This window comes from Meles meles, chromosome 5 (genome assembly GCF_922984935.1).
Source record: "Meles meles chromosome 5, mMelMel3.1 paternal haplotype, whole genome shotgun sequence".
Lineage (NCBI taxonomy): Eukaryota > Metazoa > Chordata > Mammalia > Carnivora > Mustelidae > Meles > Meles meles.
In genome coordinates this window covers 7,669,542-7,694,953 of record NC_060070.1, presented here as the reverse complement: position 1 = coordinate 7,694,953, position 25,412 = coordinate 7,669,542, and the positions used below count along the sequence as shown (strand labels likewise).

Here is a 25,412-nt window from a genome sequence, read left to right as displayed (position 1 = left end):
GATTTATCTGATTGTATACTATTTAAAACTTCTAATGTGCCTTCCAAGAAGGGTTCTGGCCCAGAAACTTACAAAGAAGAGAACCAGAATTACAGAAAGCTGGGAAATCCTTTGTTGAGCTTTCTTCACACAATGGAAATGAATTAGTGACCCTATATCTCCCTCTCGAACAAATATTTTTAAATTATCATTTGAATGCATGCCAATTCTTAGCCTGCCAGAGTGCCTGGCTCTCACTCCCGCCCCCAGAATCGCCCCGGGCCGGTGGCAGGGCTGTGTGACAGCACAGGAACTACTTGGACACAATCCTAGTCCCGAGACCGACTGTGGAGCTTTTGAAGAACCCAGAAGTTTCTGCATGGACTTTATTCTGACAGCAGTGAGACGTCAATAAAATGAATTATTTTAAATGAAGAAGGTGACATGTTTGGATCGAGATTCGGAAAGATTAGTGTGACTGCTGAGTGAGGACAAATTGGGCTGGGAGGGGAGTGCTGAAGCCTGGGTGGGGGGGGGGCGCCTGGAGGCTTGCAGTGATCTCCGGGAGACGTGGAGGTGGTCTGAACTAGTGAAAGGAGACCAGTGTGTGGATTCCACCGGGGACATAGAATTTGACAGGATTTGGGACTCATTAGTCAGGGGGCTGAGGAAGTCATTGTTCAGAATTGCTGAAATGAGTTAGCACTGAATAGGAGAACACAAGTAACAAAAACAGGTGGATGCCTACCACCAAATTACCTTAAGGGAAGAAAAACTTCACTGCACTGAAGTTGAATATTTAGCACCAGTTAGGTGGGGTTTCTCCATGTGATGCCTTCCGTGACTAGCGAAATGAAAATTTGTTTGGCTCACGCTAAAACAGGCAGCATCATCAAATGGAAATTAAAACAACAAACCCCATGTCTCTCAAATCCTGGTCTGTATAAGTCACAAGCTTGCGGGCCTGAAGATAGGCCACAGGCTTAGATAGTCCTCAGGAATTATTTGTGAACCATGATTTATCCAAAATATTAAAATACTTAGATGTGAGTTGATGAGGATAAAGTTAACTGGTTTGGTCACACAACTATTTCAAAAGAAAATCTGAAATTCCGTAAGTAAGAATCATCTTCACCAATCTTTGTAAAACATTTCCCTGTCCAACTCCTTTCCCAGCTGAGGTCTTCTCAGCAGTTATCACTGGCTGCTACGCTGTATGTTATTTGTTTTTCTTTTGTTTTCTTTCTCTTCTCCTTGATTAACTAGGATGTTAGCTCTACCAGGACAAGATTTAGTCTGTTTGGCTCCCTGCTGTAACCTCAGCATCTAGAACAGTCCCTGACACCTATATGCATCTGATCAGTGTTTGTTGAACGGATGTTGTTTAATAAATAAGATGAATGTCAACACAGACTATCATGATGAGAGAGATTGAAGCAGAAATTTCTGTAAGGTACTTTGAGGGCAATATACCTAATTTCACAACGGGCCTTTAAATATAACCGTATTTCAAGTTTTGTGTCTTGACCGCTTTTCCTCCCAACATTTATTCAAAACGTGTAGTTTACGTATTCAAACTCTATCGAGTTAAGTTTAAAAAACCAGCACATTTGAATGATGAGAAACAGACTTCATTTTAAATGATGCTGTTTTTGAATTAACTCTGGACTCGACTCGGGGGGAAATTCTGTAAATTCGTGCAACTTAAAACCTGAAGCCTCCAGCCCCCTCTCAGGGCACAGGACGCACCGGAATCCCAACAGCATCGCCGCAACTCTCCAACAATCTTTAAATCTCTCCCCTCACCGCAGCGGCACCCCCGCCCGCCTTTCTGGAGGATCAAAACCACTTTGTGATACCGAGGCGAGGTGAGAGCCGTGCTCTTTCCAGCCCCGTCGGTAGGAGGGTGGCTTTCCTGCCCTGCGTTTCCGGAGACTTTGTTCAGTCTCCGAAATCGAGTTTCTTTGAGTTTCTCTGTCTGTCCAAGGCTGCACTGTCAGCAGCGCGCCCCGGCGCCCCGGCCTCTGGGGCCGCAGAGCCCCCACGCCCGCGTGTGGCCGCGAGCGTCTGCGTTGCAGCCAACCGTATTTCTGAGCCTGGCATCACCTCTGGCGGTGATCCATTTGCTTTTAAAGCTCACTGCCCACTTCCAAGCCTCTGATCGCCGCCTAACCCAGGCCGCGCGGCCCCTCCCCGGTCCTCCGCGCACGCCCACCGCCCGCCGCCCGCCGCCCGGGAGACCCGGCGCGCACAGCCCAGCGCACACGCCCCGCGAGCGAAACCAGGCGACCGTGGCGCGACAGCGGCCCCCGGGGCAAGGGGCTCCGACGCGCCTCCCGGGCCGCCGCCTCGGTCGCCCACGCCCCCGGCCCCCGGTTCCCAGCGCCCCTCCCTTCGCCGGGTCCCCGCCTGTCCGCTGCCGCGCCCGCGGCCGCCGCCGCCCTCGGAGGCTTGTCCCTCGCCGCCCGCCGTAGCCCGGCGCTGGCCGGTCGCCGTTTCCAAGATGGCCGCGGCGCGAGCGGCTCCTGCGGCGGGCTAGAGGCGGAGGCGGAGCCGAGTCACTCCCGCACTTCGGGGCTCCGGTCCCCCGCGCCAGGCTGCAGCATACTGCCCGCCGCGGCCATGCGAGGCCCCGTGCACGGATGAGAGAAGCCGCCGCCGAGCTGGTCCCCCCGCCCGCCTTCGCCGTCACCCCCGCCGCCGCCATGGAGGAGCCGCCGCCGCCGCCGCCGCCGCCACCGCCGGGACCCGAACCTGAGCGCGAGCCCGAGCCCGAGCCCGAGCGCTACCGGGCGGCGAGGTGAGTGAAGCTGCCGCAGCGGCCCGGCGCAAAAAGCGGGTCCCGGCCTGGCCCAGGCTCGGTCGGAGGCCGAGGGGGCGTGGGGGCCTGCGCTTCCCGCCAGGTTTTGAGGGCTGCATCCAGGCTCCCGGGCCGGGCCAGAGGGGCGGGGTGCAACTCTGGACCGAGGGCACGGCGGCCAACTCGGCCGAGGGACCCCTGCCCGGGCACCGCGGGTCCGCCCGAGCGCCCAGCCTGCCGGCCCTCTCTGCAGCTTCACTGCCCGCCCCGAAGGCGGCGGGGCGGGGAGCGTAGTGGGGTCCCCCCGGTTCTGCGAGAACTGTGAATTCCTCCCCGCCTCGAGCTTCAGGCCAGGGGCCGTGCTGCAACTGCTTGCATCGTTGCTAATCGAAAACGCTACCTCTTTGCCCCAGTTCGAGGAAAGAAGTAGACGCTCGTGAAGCAGACACGCTCTGGCGGCTTCCCTGCGTTCTCCTCCTGCCCTCCTTTTGCACCCCCCTTCCTTTGCCTGCTTTCTCTCCCGTGAGAAACTACACTTCGTCTCTGCAAACAGGCAGGTTGGTTTCTCTTTCCGAGGGCCCTTTGCCGCCTTTGGTACTAGCGATGTGCAGATTGTTGCTCACACGTGCACATGAAGTAAGGGACTGATTTCTCTACAACTTTGCCACCGCCTGACGCTCTAAGATGGTACTCTCGGTACGCAGAGCATTTGTTGCATTCTGTTCCTTAGAGACTGTAGTAATTAATTTGATGTCATTTTTTTTCTGTCTGGAAAATCAGACTCACCGTAACTAAGAGTCTACCTCTTCTTAGGTGCCTATGTTTGTATGTTCTAATGTCCTCTTACCCCGTCCTTTGCATCGCAGAGTAAACTTGCAAACTGCTGCCCCCTGTCCCTTATAATGAAAATACTTGCAGAGTTCCTCTTGCATCTTAACTGTCTTGCTCTGTACTTCCAGGAATAAGGCAGATAAGTGTTCTCTTTATTTTTCCCCCTTAAAACAATTTAAAACAAATTCTGTAGCTGTAGTTAGAACTGAACATGGGAACCATATCCTTGCTTGCTGACCCAGTCAGTTCAAATGGGTTTGTTTTATTTTTATACAACTTACTTTATAAGCTGTGAAAAACATCGTTCTTCATTTTCCTAACTTCGGAGATACTTTATGAACTTTTAAGGGAGAATTTATCTAAATAATATGACACGGTGTAACGGGAATTCATTTTGTTCCTTTTGAGTACGTCTAACATTTTTAGAAGTTTTGTCAGGTAGCTTATTGTATAAATTCGTTAGTAGGTTATCTTTGAGCATTTTGACTCATTTAAGTTCTTCTGTAAGAGTAATAACAGTGAACACTTCTTAACCAGTTAAAATGTGCCATTTTCTTTGCTTCCTTAATTTGTACAACCATCCTATGAAGTAGCTCTTGTTACCTCTCTTTTACGAGTGAGTAAACTGAGGCATAAAGGTTAGGTGTTTTGTCTTAAGTTTTCACAGCTAGTCGAGCTCAAGTCTGGCTGCACATTGCATGCCCTTAAACACCTTGGAAAAGAGGATGATTACCCAAACGGGCATATCAGAGGTTATAAATCTGTTTAACGGAACTTTGGGAAAAAATAGATGTGAACCTTCTTAGGTAAAAGTAAAAAGTGCACAGAGACATGGTAATGTGCCGAAAAATCATTTTTTCCCAACGGTGAAAAGAAACCGTGATTTTTTTCAGCCAGGTTTTTGTCTGTCTTTGTTATAATAAAAATAGGTCAGGATAAATGGGCTTCATCCAATTTTAAGGGAACAGCAGTGTGTGGAACAAGAAGATCTTAGAAATATTTTTCTTAGCAACATTACAGTTAGTTTTACAACAGCAAATCTGTAAAACAGATTACTTGACAAAGCTGTGATTTTTGTCTTATACATACCCTCACCCTCGTTGTACCACCCCCTCTTCAATATGCAGCGCTGACCTGTGACCCACAGACTGACAACACGTTTCCATGCCGGAGACCGATCAGGTGGGGATTTATGCTACCAGGTGAACTGGTTTTGGGACAGACAGAATAAACACTTTCTGCCGCCTTTGTTCGTGACCCTACGTTACGGTGTCATTGATTCGGAAGGTGCTCTAATGCCTGGGTCTTCTGTAGCGGGCAGGTCTGCACATGTTGGCCAGTGCACGGCTGTGGCAGGTGCCGGCCCAGCACACCTGCTTGGTGTGTGCTGACGGGAGAGTTATGCAATCACCGAGGAGGACAAGACAGGCTGAGAGGTGATCGTACTCTATTCTAGTGTGCTGCTCATTGTCAGTCATGGATACTTCGTATCCTTATTTTTGCTAAAGAATCGTAGAGGGTAGCGGTTGTTAGTGATTTAACTTAAAAGTAAACATTTCGTATAATTTCTTTTTCAGACTTCTGGGTCATTTGTAGGCGGATTCTGAGATTACAAGGAGAGCTGTTAAAGCTAATTTGGAACAATTTACTTCTGTGATTTCTTGAAACTGTACTTAAACAGAGCTTGGGTACTAAGGCTGATAAAAGGCTGCTCCTATCTGTAACTTTTCATTTAGAATAGTTCTGTTGAAATAGCCTCGTTGTTCTCACTTATTGACCTCGAAAAGTACATGTTACATGAACTTATAAAATACCTTTTTTTCTCTAAACCAAGGTACTTTTATTTACTATTTATATAATACGGTTCTTGTAAGTTAATTTGAAAAAAAATGTGTTTCACTAGTCAAAGAGTACTTGAATATTCTGTCAATCCTAGGCAATTTGATCTCTTGCAGCCTGAATGTCCCCTTTGAGCCCACATGTTTCAGTCTTGACATTGGATGTCACCTATTCTCCCTAGCGAAATCCACCTTCTGGTGCCGCTGCAGACTGCCTGGGCGGCGTCAGGGATGGGCGTGGCTTGAGGCCATTACAGCAGGAGATCCCATTGGCGGGGCAGCCGGGGGCAGAGAAGGCCTGACCGTCAGGCAGCAGGAACAAAGGGCTCCAGTGAGGGCAGAAGCTTTCTCATGTTCTGAAGTGGGGACAGCTCCTCTCTCAAGAAGGACTTTGTGCTTCCCTTTAATTGTCATATTATTAGAAGTCGCTTCTACTTCCTTCACGTCTTCTCTTGGTGTCTTGTCAGTCTTGTTCTGAGCTCTCCCTGAGATATGGGGGATGTACGGTCTTGCCTGCTTACTGGATACATTTGCTCTAATAACTTCCTGTTACTTAATAATTCCTCATTCCTTGATGATTATCTTTTTACTCATAACATTCCATTGTCTCAGACTTCGTATTTGGGCGGTGTGTGTTCATTTTAAAGACACCTGGATGCTGCTGATCAGTGGGCCGTTGCAAATAGTTTCTTCGAAGGGAAAACAAGAAATGTCAGACAAGGAGTTTGGGCAGTGTCTGCTGTGGGTCTTTTTGACCTGACATTGCCCTGGCAGGATAAGATAAGCAAGGTCCAGGCCTGTGCTTCACCTGCTTCTCAGCTCTGTCTCCACCTGGTGGGCCAGTGCATTCTTCTGCTGTAGAAAGCCAGAGTTTAGCTAAGAAATTGATGGGTGAACGTGACATCAAGGGAAATCAGTTGAATGATTTTTGCGACTAGTGTTAACAGACCAGGAAGGTTGGCTTGTATACCTATGAGATGTATGCCCTTCTAGTAGGAGAGGCGTGTGACAAACTCTTACGCTTTCATTTCCTTAGACTTGAGAGGCCACTTCAAACCACTCCCCCCCAGCCCCTTGTCACTAACTTCCCTGTTAGTTGGGTTATAGTGTGTTTGTTTATAATCTTCAGTCTTACTTTAATTAGGTTCGGCCATACCTTGCTCCTCTGTCCATTCTTTGAGGTATATTATATCTTTGTCCCTTAAAGACATTTGTTAAGCCCTTAGTGCTAGATTTTTACTAGTGGTAAGTCACAGAAGGTCACCTAACTGTCTCCACCCACCCCATAATCCACCCTCTTGCCTCCACCCCCCCACAAAGAATCCTGCGGCATGGTTTCTGAGAAAGGTGTGGCGGAGATGTCAGTGGTTGGTGCTTTCATAAAATCCTTTTTGACTCATGTGAGTATTTTGTTCAAAAAAAGATCAGGATGGTATGTGGTTTTTCTGGATTTAAATCATTACATTGAAAAAATTAGAACCATACTAGAATTCTGTGCAGCTATTGAAAACCATGGTTTTAAGGAATATTCAGTGACATGGAAAAGTGCTCATGACAGAAGTCCTTCTAGAGAAGTCTTTATAGGTTAGTGGGACCTGAGTATCCAGTTTTTAAAACACTGCAAGTGGTTCTAATGTCTATATACTCATCACTGCGTTCAGTGAGAACAGATTATAAAACAGTATTTGCAGGACATGGGAGCCAAAACTCTAGGTGGCTGCTCAGATGGTATACATTTCTCCACCGGTTATGTCTGTCCTTCCTTTGTCCTTGCTCTCCCCCATTGTCATTCCTTTCTCTGTCGGCTCTAGCTCCCTGGTTCAGGTTGGACATGCCCTCTTTTTACGTGTTCCTGTCTGTAGGGGTGGACACTTGACCCAAGGCAGGCCATCAGGATTCTTTCCTAGGATTTTTAGAATTGGAGCTGGAGGAGAGCAATGCTCTTTGAGTAACCAAATACATATCATGTGGAGCTCTGAGCCTGGAGCTAGCTCCTGGAGGCTGTAATCAAGCTCTTGGAGAAGCAGTTTGGTCTCAGACAGTAACATTAACCCCAGAGTAAAGGCAGAGAGGCCAGACGAGCTCTTGGCCAATTTTTAAATTCTAGATTCACCTCCGTTTTTTTCTTGAATCGCTATGTTAGTTAATAGATTCTGTATTTTTGCTTAAACTCTGAATAATTTGAATTGGTCTGCTTAATCCCAGCAAATGCTCAGTATGATCCCATTTAAGAGAAGTGTATATGTGCACAGAAAAAAGATTGAAAGGATCCATACTAATTGTTTCCCAAAAGCTTTCTGTGGTTGATGTGTTACATGTTCTTTTATAATCAAAAGCTAATTAGAGAATGTAAATTCTTAACTAGTACATTTATAATTTTAAGGGTCCTTTGAATTATTATTAAAATTGAAGCTGAGATTCTACATTTTATATAAAGAGAATATGGTTGCCAAATTTTAAATTAATTAAGTTTTCTTTTTTCAATAGTGTTGTTAGTATCTGTGAGCTAACTGAGCTGACTCTATCGAGGTGGTTTGCTTCAGTTATTTAGTTCATCCTGGGTAACAGAATTTGTAGATGGGAAGTAGTATCAGCAATGAAACAAAGGGCTTTGCTCTGTGACGCTCTTTTATATTTGCAGTACTGCTCGTTAGCATCTGTGACCGTGTCTTCACCATGTGTGTTCTGTTAAAATGCTTTCCCCTTTTTAAGAGGCACATGCAAAGCCACTGTATTTTAAGAAGAAAGTAGGTGTGGTAGCTACATTCTTCTATTTCCCACAGACCTCAGACTCATGTAATGGAGTGCAATTTGCCTTTAGATATTTATTCACTAACAGCATAGGCAAAATGGGAGTTTGTTTTTTACTTGTAAGACTATTCATTGGTCGTATTTTGCAGAGATCAGTAGAAGTATTAGTCTCATGGATCATTTGGATGCCAAATGTTTATAAAGTAGCAGGGAAAGCTATTAAGAATATATTAGGCATTCTATCGAAAGCATTTCATAAGTGGATTTCATTTCAGCATAATTTCAGAGGAAATGAACCTTCTGTGGAGAAAAGTGGATACTAAGCTTTAAAGCTGATCAGATTTGATGTTTTCAGTGAAAGCCTTTTGTGCGTGTGAGCAGGCTGTTTGAGGATACCGCTGCACTGTAGAACGCTCTGAATAGGACTTACTAGAGGATAGCTAGTTTAGAGATGTAAAATTAATAGAAATTGTCAACCTTTTTATGCTCTCAGTGGGAATATTTTGGGAGAAAATTCAACACATGTCTTATTTTTATTGTACCATTAAAAATCCTAAAGTCTTTTTTTATGTAGGAACCTAAAAATGTAGGTGTAACTTGGGTTTCTCTAGTTCTTATTGAAATAAGGAATTAAGTGCTTACAGTGCAAGTCTTATGGCTGGGAGGATTGTTAGTGTTTGTTTAGTCCAACCTCTCAGCCATTGCTTGTAGAATTACAAGAACTGGAGCTGGAAGGGAGTTTGGAACCCTTCTCTGTATTTTAGAGATGAGTAAATCAACATAGAGAGGCTGCTGCTTCCCCAAGGTCACAGCTTAGGATCCAGGTCTCCAGGCGCTTGCTTCCCTTTCTTTTGTGTTGCACTGTGCTCCCCTGGTTAGGTTCCAAAGCTAAAGGTGCTCTCCAGCCACCTGACTGCCTAGCTGAGCAGCCGCTCACGCCTACGTGACTAGTAACCAACTGTGGAATACTGTATTTTCTGGATTAAGTAGACTGTACAGGATACAGCAGTGATGAAAGATTCATTTTCAGAAAAAAAAAATGCAACCCTCTCCCCTGCCAAAAAATTGTCCCAAGCTCATTGTATATACCTCTTTTTTTTTTTTTTTTTAAACCCACGAAACTTTCCCAGAGTGGAAAGGAACCAATGGTGAAACCTTTTTATTTATCTTGCTGTTCTTTTCTGTACTCAGTCTTGAGATTAAGCAGACAGTAAGATGGTAATTTCTGTTCTGTGGTAGTGATACTGAACTCTGGCTGCGACTGTGACCTACAGTAAGAAATAAATGTTACAACAGTATGTGTGTGCTATATAAGCGAAATAATTTATCAAGTAATGTTTGACCTTTTAATCAATGTATGATGCACTCTGATAATTCTCTTCTGTCCTGTTAAAAAAATTGTCCACAATGATCCATTAAATTGATTTTATTACCCACAAATAGGTTGTGACCCTCACTTTGAAAAACGTGGCTCTACCAAAAATAAAAACAGGTGCGGTTGAACTTTGTCCCTTGTCCCTTGAGATTGAGTGAGGAGAATGGAACAGTACTTATGCACTAAGTGATCATTTTGAAGAAGCTGGGCAAGGGCGCCTGGGTGGCTCAGTGGGTTAAAGCCTCTGCCTTTAGCTCAGGTCATGATCCCAGGGTCCTGGGATCCACATCGGGCTCTCTGCTCGGCAGGGAGCCTGCTTCCCCCTCTCTCTCTGCCTGCCTCTCTGCCTACTTGTGATCTCTGTCTGTCAAATAAATAAATAAAATCTTTAAAAAAAAAAAAGAAGCTGGGCAAGATTATGATCTGCATATTTCTTCCTTGAAACAGCATTATTTCGCGAAGACAAGAATAATAAGAGTGCATCGTACCCTGGTGGCTCAGGGCTGTTCTCTTCGTTGCTTATCCTTAAAACACGTTACTTTAGGGGCGCCTGTGTAGCTCAGTGGGTTAAGCATCGCCTTTGACTCAGGTCATGATCCCAGAGTCTTGGGATCCAGTCCTGCATCAGGCTCCTTGCTCAGTGGGGAGCCTGCTTCTCCCTCTGCTTGCTGGGGTGGGGGCGGGGCTTGTGCTCATGCACACACGCTGGCTCTCTCTTGCAAATAAATAAATAAAACCTTAAAAAAACCCACAGAAACTGTAAAGATGAGTTTAGAATTTAGGATTAATTTTAAAGTAAAATTGGGGTTGGAACATATGAATACCTTAGGCAGTTTATTTTTGTCTAAAACACTGATTTGTATTTAAATTTTTTCAAATAGAGTCGACCCTAAGTGGGGGAACCCCATTTTCCCTTGCTGTGTGTGTGTGTGTGTGTGTGTGTGTGCGCGCGCGCGCGCGCGCGCGCACGTCCAGGCGTATAAGCAGTTTTCAGTGTAGTGAAGTCTATTTTTAAGAGAAGACGACCTGGAGAGCTCTTTGCCCTTCCTTCTTTACCCTGTTAATTATTCCTCCTGTGCTAGGTCTCCTTGTAAGCATTACTTAATTCAGTCAACCTTTCCTTGACCTTCTCCTCGTCTGGCCCGGATTGAAGGAGGTCCTTTTATTCTAAGTCTGCACGCCCTTGTACTTTGCCACGCCGGAGGGTGTCACCATTTGTAATGCTGTATTTGTGTGAATGTTTGTTTGTTGTGCCTTGCCTTCAGTAGACGTTAAACTCCGTGCAGGCAGGGGCATTGTTTTGCTTATTTTTGTGTCTCAGTTCCCGGTGCAGTGTCTAACAGTTATAGGCTCTCGGCCGATACCTGTTGGATATCCGAGGCGGTGACTGTATTGGTTAGAGCATGGATTTGGTAGTACAGGGATGGGCTTTGGATCTTACCTTTGGTTGTTAGCTGTGTGCATTTTGGATGTTAGGTAGCCTCTCTCAGACTCAGTTCCTCATTTGAGAAATAGTAGAAATAGTAGCACCTACTTTTTAGGTTGTTTTTTTTTTTTTTTTTAAAGATTTTATTTATTTATTTGACAGACAGAGATCACAAGTAGAGAGGCAGGCAGAGAGAGAGAGAGGAGGAAGCAGGCTCCCCGCCAAGGAGCCCGATGCGGGGCTCGATCCCGGACCCCGGGATCATGACCTGAGCGAAAGGCAGAGGCTTTAACCCAGTGAGCCACCCAGGCGCCCCTACTTTTTAGGTTGTTAAGATTCGGTGAAATAATGGCCTTTTATATAAAGTACTCAGTCCTTACTAGTTATTGTGCTTATAGTTCTCTTTTCTTCCTTTTTGGCTTACAATGAAAAAAGGGGAAATGTGTTGTAATTCATTTTCTTAAAAAGCCATCATATATGTTTAGAGGCTAACTACTTTGAAAACCAGCTGTAATCATCTGCATTATTCCAGAAGCATTTGTTTTTTTCTATGTCTGCAGAAGTCATAGAAGGAGGAAAAAGGATTCAGGGATCTGAGTTTTCCAAAATTCTTTCTTTTGCTTCAATTACTTGATTTTTTGTGTGTATTATTCCTAAAGGGGTTTGGAATTCTGACTTGGCGGGTCATAACCATGCTCCTGGAATCTGAAGTGGCCCACTACCGGTGGAGTGCCTTGTTTGGGTTAGTCGGCACAGCCTAGTCTTTTTTTTGAGGGGGGAGTTCTTTTTAGTTATTTAACTTGATGTATCTTTATAACTTAGGTCAGTACCGTTCATTTTTTAAAATGTTACATGCTGTCTTTAAGAGTAATGTTTTTCCGATTGTTCCAGCTGCTGCCTCAGAAAAGCAAATAAAATTTGATGAATAAAACTTAATCAGCTAGAAATCTCTCCGATTATAAAAGCAATACATGTCTATTGTGGAAAAAATCTGGAAAGTAAAAAGAAGAAAATGACCAACCATAATCTTACTACCTAAATATAGTTACCATTAACATTTTGGCGTATTTATTTCCTGAGTTCATCTATGTCTGCAGTATATATACATGTATATATACATACATATATGTATATACACACACATATGTATGTATACATTTTTTCTTCATATAGTTTATCTTCAAAACTACCATATCATAAGCACCTTCCTATGGGATGAACATATTTACTGACAAACGGTATTCCTCTTTTTTTTTTTTTTTAATATTTTATTTATTTATTTGACAGACAGAGATCACAAGTAGTCAGAGAGGCAGCCAGAGAGAGAGAGAGGGAAACAGGCTCCCCGCAGAGCAGAGAGCCCCATGCAGGGCTTAATCCCAGGACTCTGGCATCATGACCTGAGCTGAAGGCAGAGGCTTTAACCCACTGAGCCACTGAGGTGCCCCAAACAGTATTCCTCTTAATGTATATACCATAATTGAACTAATTGTTCTTGAATTATTTTATAATATACATTTCCACTTCTTATTAATGATTTGATAAAAGTCTTTATATGAACTTTTCAGTATTTTAGATTATTTCTTTAAGATGGATTATTAGGTTATAAGATATTTCAAGTTTTCAGACTCTTTTTTTTTTAAGATTTTATTTATTTATTTGACAGAGATCACAAGTAGGCAGAGAGGCAGGGAGAGAGAGGGGGAAGCAGGCTCCCTGCTGAGCAGAGAGCCTGATTCGGGGCTCAATCCCAGAACCTTGAGATCATGACCTGAGCTGAAGGCAGAGGCTTAACCCACTGAGCCACCCAGGCGCCCCTAAGTTTTAAGTCTTGATACATTATGACATCTCTGTTTTGAAGGTACTAAGTTGTTTTACTCATACTAATGAGAAAGACAAGAATGCACTGGATAATCTCAGTCACAGAAGCGTGGTCTACCAAATGGTTATGAGTTACAGATAGCTTAAGAGAAAAGAGAAAGAAGTTCCCTATGTATTCAGAACATAAAACATGAGTACAGCAACAGTATTCCAAACGAAACCCACAGTCATCCTTCATCAGTGTGTTTGCTTGTAGGCAATTCTGGTTCTGTCCGATGTGCACTTAGCAGTTTTATGAATTCACCTTCTTGACTAGAGTTTGAAAAATCCTGACTCAGCCCACTGGCATGGATGGTCTCAGAGTTGTTAGAACATGCTCTCCGAAGCCTACACCCAAAGTACCTGGCATAGTCCTTTCCCCAGGCTTTGGGACAACCTGTCTTTGTTGAAGGTGGACACTCTAGCCTAGAGATGATCACAAGTGTGCTTTCAGGGAAACAGCAGAGTAAAACAAAAACCCACCTGTAGATGATTGAAAACGCAAAGTGATTCTGGTTGATTTATTATTGCTAATTTTCGAAAGTATAAGATCCAGTAGGGATTCATGATGAGATTAAGGCATTTGATAAAATTTGGGTGTTTCTGTGACATGCAAAACAAGATAAAAGTCAGTCCAAAATCTTTAGACATAATATTTATAAACATAATGATTAACTCTGCTGTCAAGAAAGAGTGGATATTGCGTCTAATTTATGAAAATGGAAAACAATATTTATAGAGAAAAATCTTCATGTATTTCATGTACAATAGTCTTGATATAATATGCCAACAATGTACTAAGCATGTATTTGGAATATACCAAGACTATATCAAGAGATTCTGTAAATCTGGAGTAGGTCTTAAACATCTGTGTATGTGTAAAACTCCATGGGTAAGTGATAACAGTTTCCATTTGAGAACCACTGGCCTAGAAGATCCCGGATGCAAATTAAAGCAGTTGTGACTAAGGGAACAGTAGAGGACACGACTGAATTAGGCCTGAGAGTATGTCTGTCGTCTGACACCCAGGGTCCTCTAGCAGCCGGAGAAACAGAAGTGTCTCAGACAGTGCGGGCGTTGACAGTTCTGTGCGAACTTCTCATACCGCAAACCAGTTTCCCCATATTTCTGTCATCTCAACCTGGACACTTTTAAGCATCTGCTCTGATTCAGTAACTCGCCAATAGTAATGCCTCAGGTAAGTCTATTTCTAGCCGCTCTCCTTTTACAAGATGAAAAAACAAATCCTTTATGATTTTCCAAGGCCCCTGTGGGAAATCTCAAAGACAGTTCAGGTATGAAAAAAAAGTCCCATTTAGGGTTTAATTGTGGGAAGGCAGAATATCAAAACATTTTAGTTAAGATAGGATTATGGATTACCAAGAAGTGATGCTTGAAATATATATTTGACCAAAGTGACAGTGAAGCTTCTCAAAGTAAACAGAAAGGGTAGCATGATTGTAAAAGACCTTTCCTACAGGAGAAACTTTCGCTTTCTTAAATATTGAAGGACATAGTATTCAGGCAATTCAGGCAGCGTGGGAACATTCATTAATGGGGACTGTCTCCAAGAGGAGGGAGAAAACTTTTTTATGAAACACGGAAATCAAGGAAAAGATAAGTTTGGGTCTTATTTCCTCATACTCGAGGACATGGTGGCCTTTCTGCATGGCCATTCTTGGAGCACAAGAGGATGGGGTTTCTTGCTCTTGGCTCTCATCCAGGAGCACAGGGCTCAGATAAGATCGAACAGTTACCGCAGGTGATGTGTGTAAGGGCCCACCCAGCTCACTGTTGTGCTTTATTTATAACATTGAGTATCTTCATTTGCACTGAATAGTGTGAAGTAATTTATTGAATTGTGAATATCTGGCATAATTTTTACAGGGTCTAAATAATGCTAGTTTTTTCTCTTTTTAAAAATTTTCTTTGGTTCATATTTATTTTGGTGCTTTTGCTCTTGAATAGACTTCATTTTTATCTGCTTAATGTTTGTTCATTTAGCTCTTGAAATGAGCTTTGAGAGAGTAGTATTTCATCAGATATAGGATGTACTTGATTGTAAGATGCACTATGATTTTATATGTCACGGAGGGAAAATACTGCAGTTGAACTATGGCACAGTGCAGTTTTATATCAGTTGTAGGAAGAAGTGTGATATCAGGGATGGTAAAATGTGGGAAAATTCTGTTTTAAAATCAGTGAAATAGGAGGAGGTCTTTAGTTTTGCCATTTTTAAAAAGGTTTTATTTGTTTGAGAGAGAGAGAGAGAGAAAGAATGCTCACGTGGGGTAGGGGTTGGTTCAGAAGGAGAGAACCTCAAGCAGACTCTGTAGCGAGTGCCAAGCCTGACATGGGACTGGATCCCACAACCGGGAGAGCATCGATATCAAAAGTCAGATGCCCAACCAACTGAGCCACCCAGGCGCCCGACTCTTGCTATTTTGAAACTTAATGTGTTATATATGGTAGTATATATACAGAGGAACCTGCTGGCTTCTACAAGATCCTGAGAAATTCACAAAGAATAAAAAGAAAGTGGGATGGGATAGAAAGAAAGTGGAATGTAGGGACTTATAACATAAAATTTGGCACAGTCTCAGTCTACCAGTAGGAACCTTTGTTGCGTTGCAAGCTCTGTGCTGACTCCCATTGAGTGTTTTCTAATGTTTCTATTCCAGGAAGCCCTTTGTGATCCGAATTAATTTAGCCAGTCCTTTGTTGGACTTTTAGGGTGTTTCCATTTCTTTTGCTTTTATAAACAACAATGTTACGGGCATTCTTTTTAACTCAATTTTTATGTATATCCAGGATGTTTTATTAGGATAAAATTCTGAAAATGAGGTGGCTGTAAAGAGTATGCATATATATATATATATACACACACACACACATACATATATATATATATTTAGTTATAATCTGCTATTCTTTAAGTACAGAATTTTATACAATTGATTTATTGTAATAGAGGCAACTGTACAGGCTCTTGGCAGAATTTGATAATACAAAGATCAAAGAGAGGAGTTGACCAATTAGGCAGGACGTGGTAACTTCCTCAGGTTGTTTAGTTTTAAATTTTTGTATACTATTTCCTGTTGTATGATGTCACACCGATGTTTGTGTGTATGTGCAATGTATAGCCTGACCAGTGATCCAGAAGCGAGTGTGCCCTGCTGGCGATGGCCTGAGTGAGGAAGCAGACCAGGAGCCGCATCCTGGGAATCTGCTCTTGCCCCCACTCAGCACTTTCCTGCCCCTTCTCATTACCCAGACCCCTCCTCGTATTACAGCTTTCATGCCCCACACTGTTGGTGAGATTCACCTGTGGTGTTTGTTTTGGGCCGCAGTGGTTCTTTTGTTCTCTTTGTAAAATGTTCGTCCCTGTGGATGTATCACAGTGTATCCATTCAGTATTTTTCAGCCATAGTAACCATTTTTTAAGTGTACAGTTTATTAGTGTTTGAAGTACATTCATTCACACCATTAGGCATCAAGTCTCTAGAACTCTTGATCTTGGACAAGTGAGACTGTCTGCTTAGGAAGTAACAGCTCCCCATCCCCCTCCCCACAGCCCCTGGTGATGCCCGTGCTACTTTCAAGTCTACCTGCCTATTCTAGGTACCTTGTGTAAGTGGAATTGTACACTAATTCTTTTTGTGACTGGCTTATTTTACTTAGCAGGATGCCCTCAAGCTTCATCCATGCTGTGGCATGGCAGAATTTCCTTTTTTAGGTCCAGTAATATTCCTTTGTATGCATATACCACATTCATCTGTCCGTGAACACTTGGGATGCTTCCATCTTTTGAAGTTTGTATAATTTTAGAGATCTTTGATTTATATTGCTGAATGCTCCTCAGGAAATTTGTGTTCATTTTCACCAGGAATGTGCAAGTTTTTTCTTGCCATTACAGTGAGAATTTTTGTCTTTGCCAGTGTATTGATTACTTGTGAGGTTGAATGCTTTTTTTTTTTTTTAAGATTTTGTTTATTTATTTTAGAGAGAGAGAGAATGAGCACACATTAATGAGGGGGGGGGCACTGGGGGAAGGAGAGGGGCAAGCAGACTCTGCTGAGTGTAGAGCCTGACACGGGAGGTTAGAGGGGGAGCCCTGAGATCATGACCTGAGCAGAAACCAAGAGTGGGATGCTTAACCGAGCCACCAGACACCCCTGAGCTGTCTTATGTCAATAGGTTACTTACATTTCTTCCTGTTGTATTTTAAAAATTGTTCATATATCTTCTTGACTGTGAATTACTTGAGGGTAGTAGCTATCTAAGATGATAGCTTCTTTTTATATATATATATATTTTTTATATATATATTATATATATAAATATATAAAATATATTTTTATATATATATATATATATGTATATATATATATATATAAAACTTCTTTTTATTCCTGAAGTGACTAGTACTGTAGACGCCCAGGATGTGTTTAGTAGATGAATGAATACATTTGTGAATGTGTTCGGACCTCATAAGACTGTATCCCGAGAGTACTTTTTGGTTTGTTATGACCTGTTATAAAAACATTTCTTAAACTAGTTGCATAGTAAATTGTCTCAAGTAGTATTTAATAACTAGACTCAAGATTTGATTAGAAATAGGCTTTTTTTTTTTTTTACATTTCTTAGGTTAAACCAATATGTATTTTTTTTTCTCAAATAGGCAACTTTAAAAAGTTCACTTTAATTTTTTTTAAGAGAAATGGGGGGGCATAGGGGGAGGGAGAGAAAATCTCAAGCACGCCCCATGCCCAGCCCAGAGCCTGAGGCAGGACTCGATCTCACAACCTTGAGATCATGATCTGAGCTGAAATCAAGTTGGACTGCTTAACCAAATGAGCCACTCAGGTGCCCCTAAAAACTTCACTTTAAATAAAAGTCTTTTTGATCCATTAAATTTCTTTTTCCTACTTAGTCCGTAGTCCATCTAAGTTCATTGTGTAATTGCCTACCCATTTATTTTGAGTCGATAAGCTTGACAGTACTCTCGAGCCTACGTTTAGGATTATGTCACTAATCACCTTGTTGTATTTGCTGTCATTAACTCTTGTAAAGTACTCAACCACTAACAGTTTAGTTATTTGCAAAGTTTAAGAAAGAATCTATCTTGCTGCATATAGGTGTCTTGTAGGAAGCATTTTATTTTTATTTTTTTTTTTGAGACTTTTTAAAAAGATTTTATTTATTTATTGGACAGAGAGAGATCACAAGTAGGCAGAGAGGCAGGCAGAGAGAGAGGAGGAAGCAGGCTCCCTGCCGAGCAGAGAGCCCGATGCGGGACTCGATTCCAGGACCCTGAGATCATGACCTGAGCCGAAGGCAGCGGCTTAAACCACTGAGCCACCCAGGCGCCCCGTAGGAAGCATTTTATTAGAGCAACTTTGAATTCTCTGCTCAGGAACTTGGCAGTTCTGTGCATTGAAGGTTGAGAGGCGGTTCTGTGGTGTGGTTGGATTATGCTGTTTGTGCCTCTTACTCCGTGTGCGTTTGGAGCGGAGGATCGTCAGAGGCTCCTGAGGCAGCCTCCGGAGTGGGAACTCTAACACTCTGGTACGTTTGCTTAGATGCTTCGTAGGCATGGAATTCTAGGAGTGGTTGCAGGAGAGCGAGTATATGAGGAGGGCCTTAAGGAGAGGGATGAGAGCTTTGGCCGCAAGAGGTAGAAATGCAAAAAAGGGAGACGAGGTGGGTAGAAATATGCTTCTTGACTCACAGTAGCGGTCCTTGTCCTGATAGACTTACAGAAGGAAAGTCTCACGAAGACTTGTAAAGTGAAATACCTTTAAGGAAAGTTTCTTTGGCAACATATGCCACAAAAACTCCTTTAATGAGGCGTTCCCCGACAGGTGTTCAAGTTATCAGCCTGCAGTGAATTGATAAAATGACAGGGTAGTGATTTTTTTCTATAAAATTAAACTTACTTTTCAGGGCTAAATTGTATGTTTTGGAGATAATGGTGGCAATAGATTTATGTATTTTCCAAGTCTTTCCTTGACAAAGCAAAACGGTGGCAGCCCCTTATTGGTTGTCTTTGCACCCCCCACCCCATTCACACAGTTCATTTTGGAAATCATGTCTTGAACTAAAATAATTGAGAAATTGTTTGGTTACACTCACATGTCTGATGAAGTAGGATGTCAGAAGTGAATTGGGGAAGTGCTTAAGGAAGCATCAGGAACATTTGCATGAAGTTCGACCTCGTGCTGACTTTTTTTTTTTAAAGATTCCATTTATTTATTTGACAGACAGAGACCCCAAGTAGGCAGAGAGGCAGGCAGAGAGAGAGAGGAGGAAGCAGGCTCCCTGCTGAGCAGTGAGCCCGATGTGGGGCTCGATCCCAGGACCCTGAGATCTTGACCTGAGCCGAAGGCAGAGGCTTTAACCCACTGAGCCACCCAGGTGCCCCTCGCGGCTGACTTTTTACTTTGTGAAAGAAGGCACTTGGCTCTTGGAATAGCCAGTACATACGTGTACGTACTGAGGGATGATTACTAAAAAGGGAGACTAGTTAGCCTGAGTCTGTGAATGAAATTTAAAAACTCCACCTTCTGTCGTGACTAGTAGTCAGTGGTAGTGTGTGGCTTCAGCTCGGCTTAACCTTCCCGTCTTGTACCGTATCTTCACTTCCCTTGAGACTAGCTCGTAACTGAAGTACCTACCAGGTGTCAGGCCAGGGTGGGCCAGGCCATGGGGGTGCAGTGATGGGTAGAATTAAGACATGATTTGGTTTAGTGACCAGGCCCTCTAGGGCCTTCATTAGGCCCAGAAAACTTTCTGAATTGGAGATCTGAATTGGAGATTTTATGAAAATACATAAAATCTATTGCCCGCAGATTTAGCTAGAATTAGGGAGGCCACAGGTTTCAATTAAATCGCGTTTGTGAAGAGACCATCCACTGCATCCCCACACAAATCCGCCATTCAGTAGCTGAATTTCAGTTTAAGCTGGAGGTCCAGGCCAAACAGACCTCCTGAATCCCTTGCCTCTTGGAATTGAGAGTCTCCATCCACACTGACCGTCCTCCCAGTTCCTAGATGTGTTGTGTTCTTCCTCAGCTTCTTGTTTTTGCCTAGATTGGTTCCTGTGTGTCAGTCGCTGGTTCCTGCCTCTTCTGTTAGAGTCATTTCGAAAGGCACTCAGCTTATGAGTATACCCTGTTCCCCCAGGCAGGTAATACTTTCGTTACATATAAGCATGATGTAAGACATGCCTTGCCTTCAAGGAACTTATAATCTAGTTAAGGAGAACAGATAAGGTAATGAACATTTGATAATTCATGGTCTGGTGCAGAAATGGTAATAAATTTACATCTGTCTTCTGGTGTGCCATCATTCAAGTGGTGTCACGGATTGTTTTATGTAACGAGTACGACAAGCTTGTGAGGTAGATATGCGTTTTTCAGATGAGGAAGATAGGCTTTAAGAGACATACTGGTTCAGAATGCCTGGAGCCAGGACTCATCCATATTCGTTATACCTTAGAGTCTGTGGTTCTCTATTTTATGTTCTACCTCCGTGGGCATAACTGTGAGAGGACGTGGTGAAGGCTCTCAATAATAGTTTGCATTAGTAGTAAGAGATATCACAAAAATGATGAATTGCCCAGTAAATTATGCATGGACAGGAAGAGGTCTCTTTAGGGTGAGGTGGGCATGTTGTGTTATCTGATTGTATTGTGAACATTTGCCATTATCAGTAAAAAACTAAAACATTTTTAAATGGCTCCATCATACTCCCTTTGGCGGTTATCCCATAAACTCTGGAAGTTATTACCAGTTTCTTACTGTTTCAGATAGCACTGAATGAATCTGCTAGTACACAGCTCTGCTCTTCTGGGTGCTTTTATAAAATGATTTTCTGAATGTAGACTTCAGAAAGAATTTGAACACTTTTAAGAGTTTTAGTATCTGTTGTTAAACATTTGCTTCTGGAAAGACTGTACAAATGTACAATGTACTATAGGCCACCAGCAGTGCTTACCGTACTATAGTCCTTGTAGCTTTGAGTATTACAAAAAGTCTGCTAATTTAATGGGCCAGAAAATGTTATCTTTTAATTCGAGTGTCTGGTCGCTAGTGTAGGTGGAACTGTTTTCATATTTTATTGCTATTTAAATTTATTTTGTTAATCATCTTTTTGCCTTTTTTGCTTATTTTCTTATTGGTGTCTTAGTTTTTCATGCCAGATTTAATGAGCCATTTATAAATTAAGGATAGTGTGTTTTTTCCCCCATTTTAGCTTTTAATATGGCTTAGTTTTTTTTAAAAATATATATTGAAGTTTTTAGATGTTTACAGTTAAATTTTTTTCTTTTCAGTTTTCTTCCATTTCTTAAATCTAGAAAGTCTACCATAGGCAATTAAGGGAAAATAACTTCAGACCCATTTTCTGGTAAAATACCATAAAATATCATTTTGTGGAAAAATACCACAGCTTTCATGGACGGTAGGCTGTAAAGGAGCTTATAATGTGAGCTTTATGTATTTTTGCATCATTATAAATCTTATTCTAGTAGCCGTGCCCATAGTAGATCATGAGTATCTGTTGATGGAATGAATAAGAATTAATTCAATGAATTATCACTGACATGACTTTGATAATTTCACTGGCACCTTTTCCCCTGGATTCTCTGTATGCTCTTAGTTGCTGAAAATTAGTGAACTAATGAAAGACAAAGGAGTGCCCTTTCTTTTGGGCTTCTTAAGTAAGATTTCTACTGCTTTTTGCCCCACTGTTACTATATCCTATGTACTTGGAAAGAGCTTTGTTCCTGGGATTGGTATTTGAGTGCAAGTTAATGTAGAACCTGTCATAAGATCCCTGTTTCCCCTTGTTTTAGGGAGAAATAGATTGTGTTCCTTTCAGATCCTGCCATTTTGCTAGTGCTTTTTCATTTTTTTTCCCCAGAATTTGAATAATAGGTGATTCAAATGAGTTAATTTGGTTATATGGAGATCTGTCCTGTAAGTTGCCGAAATTTATTGCTATTCACAATTTCTCAAGAAATGAACAAGTGAGGCAGCTCTTTCTGCTCATGGGTCCTGTCCCCATGCTTTAATAAAACCACCTTAAGAGAAAAAAATGAACAGGGGCGCCTGGGTGGCTCAGTGGGTTAGAGCCTCTGCCTTCGGCTCAGGTCATGATCTCAGGGTCCTGGGATCGAACCCTGCATCGGGCTCTCTGCTCAGCGGAGAGCCTGCTTCCTCTCTCTCTGCCTGCCTCTCTGCCTACTTGTGATCTCTGTCTGTCAAATAAATAAATAAAATCTTTAAAAAAAAAAAAGAAAAAAATGAACAGGTGAGATAACCTTTCTTTGTATTAAGGTGCTGAAAGGTTGTACTAACCTTAAAGTATATATATTTGAATTCTGGACTATCAAGAACATTGTGTCTCTAAGTTATCAGAAAGGGCTCTAACCAGGACTAGAATTTATATGGAGCATGAGAGAACTATAGGAGTAGGGATCTTGCTTTTATTGTTTTTTTAAAAAACAGCTTTTTCTGCACATCAGGAAGTTTCTGGTTCACATTCGGGTGCCATTGCCCCCACCTGCACCCCAGCAAGAACAAAAGAAGGGGCAGCAGAAGAGATAAAGGAGCTTTACTGAAATATAATTCATATACCATCTAATTTGCCCATTTGAAGTGTCCAGCTCAATTGGTTTAAATACATTCACAGTTTAACAAATCTGTGAATTATATGTGACCACCACCACAGTGAATTTTAGAGCATCTGAATCACTTCAAAAGGAAACCCTGCGCCCATTAGCTATTGCCACCTTCAAATCCCCATGCCTCCCAACCCCAAGTAACCATTAATCTGCTTTCTGTCTCTGTATATTTGTCTATTCTGAACATTTTATATAAACTGGATGATACACACGTGGTCTTTTGTGACTGACTTCTGTCACGTAGCATCACGTTTTCAAGTTTCTTCTGTGTTGGACCATGTATCAGTCCTAATTCCTTTATGGGGCTGAAGAATATTCCCTGAAATGGATGTACTACGTTTTGTTTATCCGTTCATCATTCCGTAGACATTGATTGGTTTCCACCTTTTGGTCATCATGAAATAATGCTGCCGTAAACATTCATGTACAAGTGTTTGTGTGGACACATGTTTTCGTTTTTCTTGGATATAAACCTCGGATTGGAACTTCTCCATCAAATGTTTTCCAGTCTGACTATGCCGTTTGACGTCCCACCAGCAATGTATGAGAGTTCTGATTTCTTCACGTCCTTGCCCACACTCGTAATTATCTGACGTTGATAGAACGTTACTAATAATGGGTGTCAAGTGTTATCTTAGAGTTTTGGTTTGCATTTTCCTAACGGTGGTGAGCACCTTTTCAGATGCTCGTTAGGCACTTCTATATCTTCTTTGGAGAAGTGTCCATTCAGATCCTTTCTCCATTTTTAAATTGGCTTATCTGTCTTTTTTTTTTTTAAGTTTTTAAAAGAAATTTATTCATTTGAGATGGAGAGACGGAGAAAGAGAGTGAGCGCAGGCATGAGCAGGGGAAAGAGGCAGAGGGAGAGAGAGAAGCAGCTTCCCTGTTGAGCTGGGAGCCCAGACACAGGGCTGGATCCTAGGACCGGGAAGATCATGACCTGAGTGGAAGACAGGTGCTTAAGGATCTGAGCCACCCAGGTGCCCTGGCTTATCCGTCTTTTTATTATTAGGTTATAAGAGTTCTTTGTGTATTCTTGATATGTCCCTTATCTGGTATATGATTGGCAAATATTTTCTCGCATTCTGTGGATTGTCTTTTTCACTTTCTTGATAGTGCCGTCTGATGCACATTTTAAATTTTGATGAGGTCTAACTTATTTTGTCCATTGTTGCTCATGCTTTTGAGTCACATCTAAGGATCCATTGCCAAATCTGAGGTCCTACAGATTTACCCCTATTTTTGCTTAAGGTTTTATAATTTTAGCTCTTACATTTAGGTCTTTGATCCATTTTGAATTGATTTTTGTATGAGTTCAGGGTCCAACTTCATTCCTTCGTGCGTGGCAACCTGGTTATGCCAGCATCATGTGCTGTAAAGACTCTCTTTCCTCATTGAGTAGTCTAGGCACCTTGTCCAGAGTCATTTGACCATCGGTCTAGGTGTATAGCTGGAGTCTCGGTTCTCTTCCATTGATCAGTGTGTCTGTTGTGTGGCACAACCGTACTGTCTTGATTGTTGTTAACCCTTACAGTAATTGGAACAGGAAATCAGGAAGGTGAGTCCTTCAACTTTAGTCTTTTCTAGGATTGTTTTGATTGTCTTTTTGTATTTTTAACCCATTGTATCCCTGTTCCTAGGATAGTGTTTAGGATATAGTAACTTTTAGTAAGCATTTATTGCAGGGATGGTTTAAAGTAACTAATTCAGCTTCAATTTAAGTGTAAATTGATATCTCTGAAAATAATTTTCCAACTGTAGCTAATACTTTTTCAGTATATTTTATAAAATACCTTAGTTCCTTATTATTTCTGTCTCTGTGAAGAAAAATTTTTAGTAATGAAATACATTAGGGAGTATGTAGCTTTATGAAAGGTCCTCTATGCACTGAGAAGAGAATCATAGATGAGGGAAAAAAAATTAACAAAGGTTTTAGTGTTACCAACACAATATTAAGCTATAAAGAAGTATTGAGACTCAATACATTTAAAATTACTCTTGCAGAAGAGGAATATATCTGTATACCTAAATATAAGCTTTCAGGAATTGAGTGGCTTCTTGTCTTAATAAATTAAGATATTAGAAACTTTGTTTGAATGGTTCTAGCTAAGTCACACAGATTTAGTGGCATTTTGTTTCTATTAATGACTTTTTTCCCCCTCAGCAGGAGAACTTAGAGTGATAGAACTACTTACAGTTTTTCTGATGAGACCCATGAAAAACTGCCAAGAATGCTATATATTTGTTTGGTATTCTGGTACCATCTCTAATTGAGAAGTATGTCATTTTTTGATAGATTTGTATATTAAGAGATAACAGTTTTATCTGTTAAATGTTAAGTTTTAGATATTTTATATTCCTTTTTAAAAATTAGGTCTACCAAGAATCTTTCTGGTCGTACATAAATTATAGAAACTGAGACCTAGAACGTTTTAATTACTACAAAATTTGATGACTTGTAAATGTTTTAACCTCCAAAATGAGATAGTGTTTGCCTTTCTATATTTATTTTTGTTTGTAAACAAAATTTTCCCTCTTTGTTTCCTAAAGTAACAGCTGTATGATTCTATCATAAAATACTTAGGTACATTATGGAGTTAGTCACTTTGAAAGTCAAGTATTGCTTTTCCTTATATATATGTTATGGAGTAGATGGTGTTTCATTTCATTATAACACTAAATATCCACAAAGCAATTTTTAAATTAACAATCTACAAATATATTGTCTTTTAGTGGTATATAATAAACTATTTCTATTATATTTTAAATAAACTTAAATATGGAACAAGTGTTTTCAGACATTGGGCAATAAGACTGTACCCAGTTGTCATCCCTGAGACAAGGGAAACAAATTGAGTCCTGTA

At 41.7% G+C, this 25,412-nt stretch overlaps 1 protein-coding gene across 6 annotated transcripts in view; it reads left to right on the top strand.

Moving 5' to 3' along the window:
• The first annotated feature begins 2,296 nt into the window (after window positions 1-2,296).
• The window catches only part of MAP3K4 (mitogen-activated protein kinase kinase kinase 4), a 114,489-nt gene continuing 91,373 nt past the window's right edge, over window positions 2,297-25,412 (top strand). For 3 of the 6 annotated variants that reach the window (XM_046006862.1, XM_046006864.1, XM_046006861.1), the window contains exon 1: window positions 2,303-2,779. In XM_046006862.1, the coding sequence (XP_045862818.1) occupies window positions 2,622-2,779 (158 nt within the window). In that variant the 5' untranslated portion in view covers window positions 2,303-2,621. Of the gene's footprint in view, window positions 2,780-25,412 lie in introns of all 6 variants that reach the window. The other 3 variants (XM_046006866.1, XM_046006863.1, XM_046006865.1) reach the window with 3 other exon arrangements.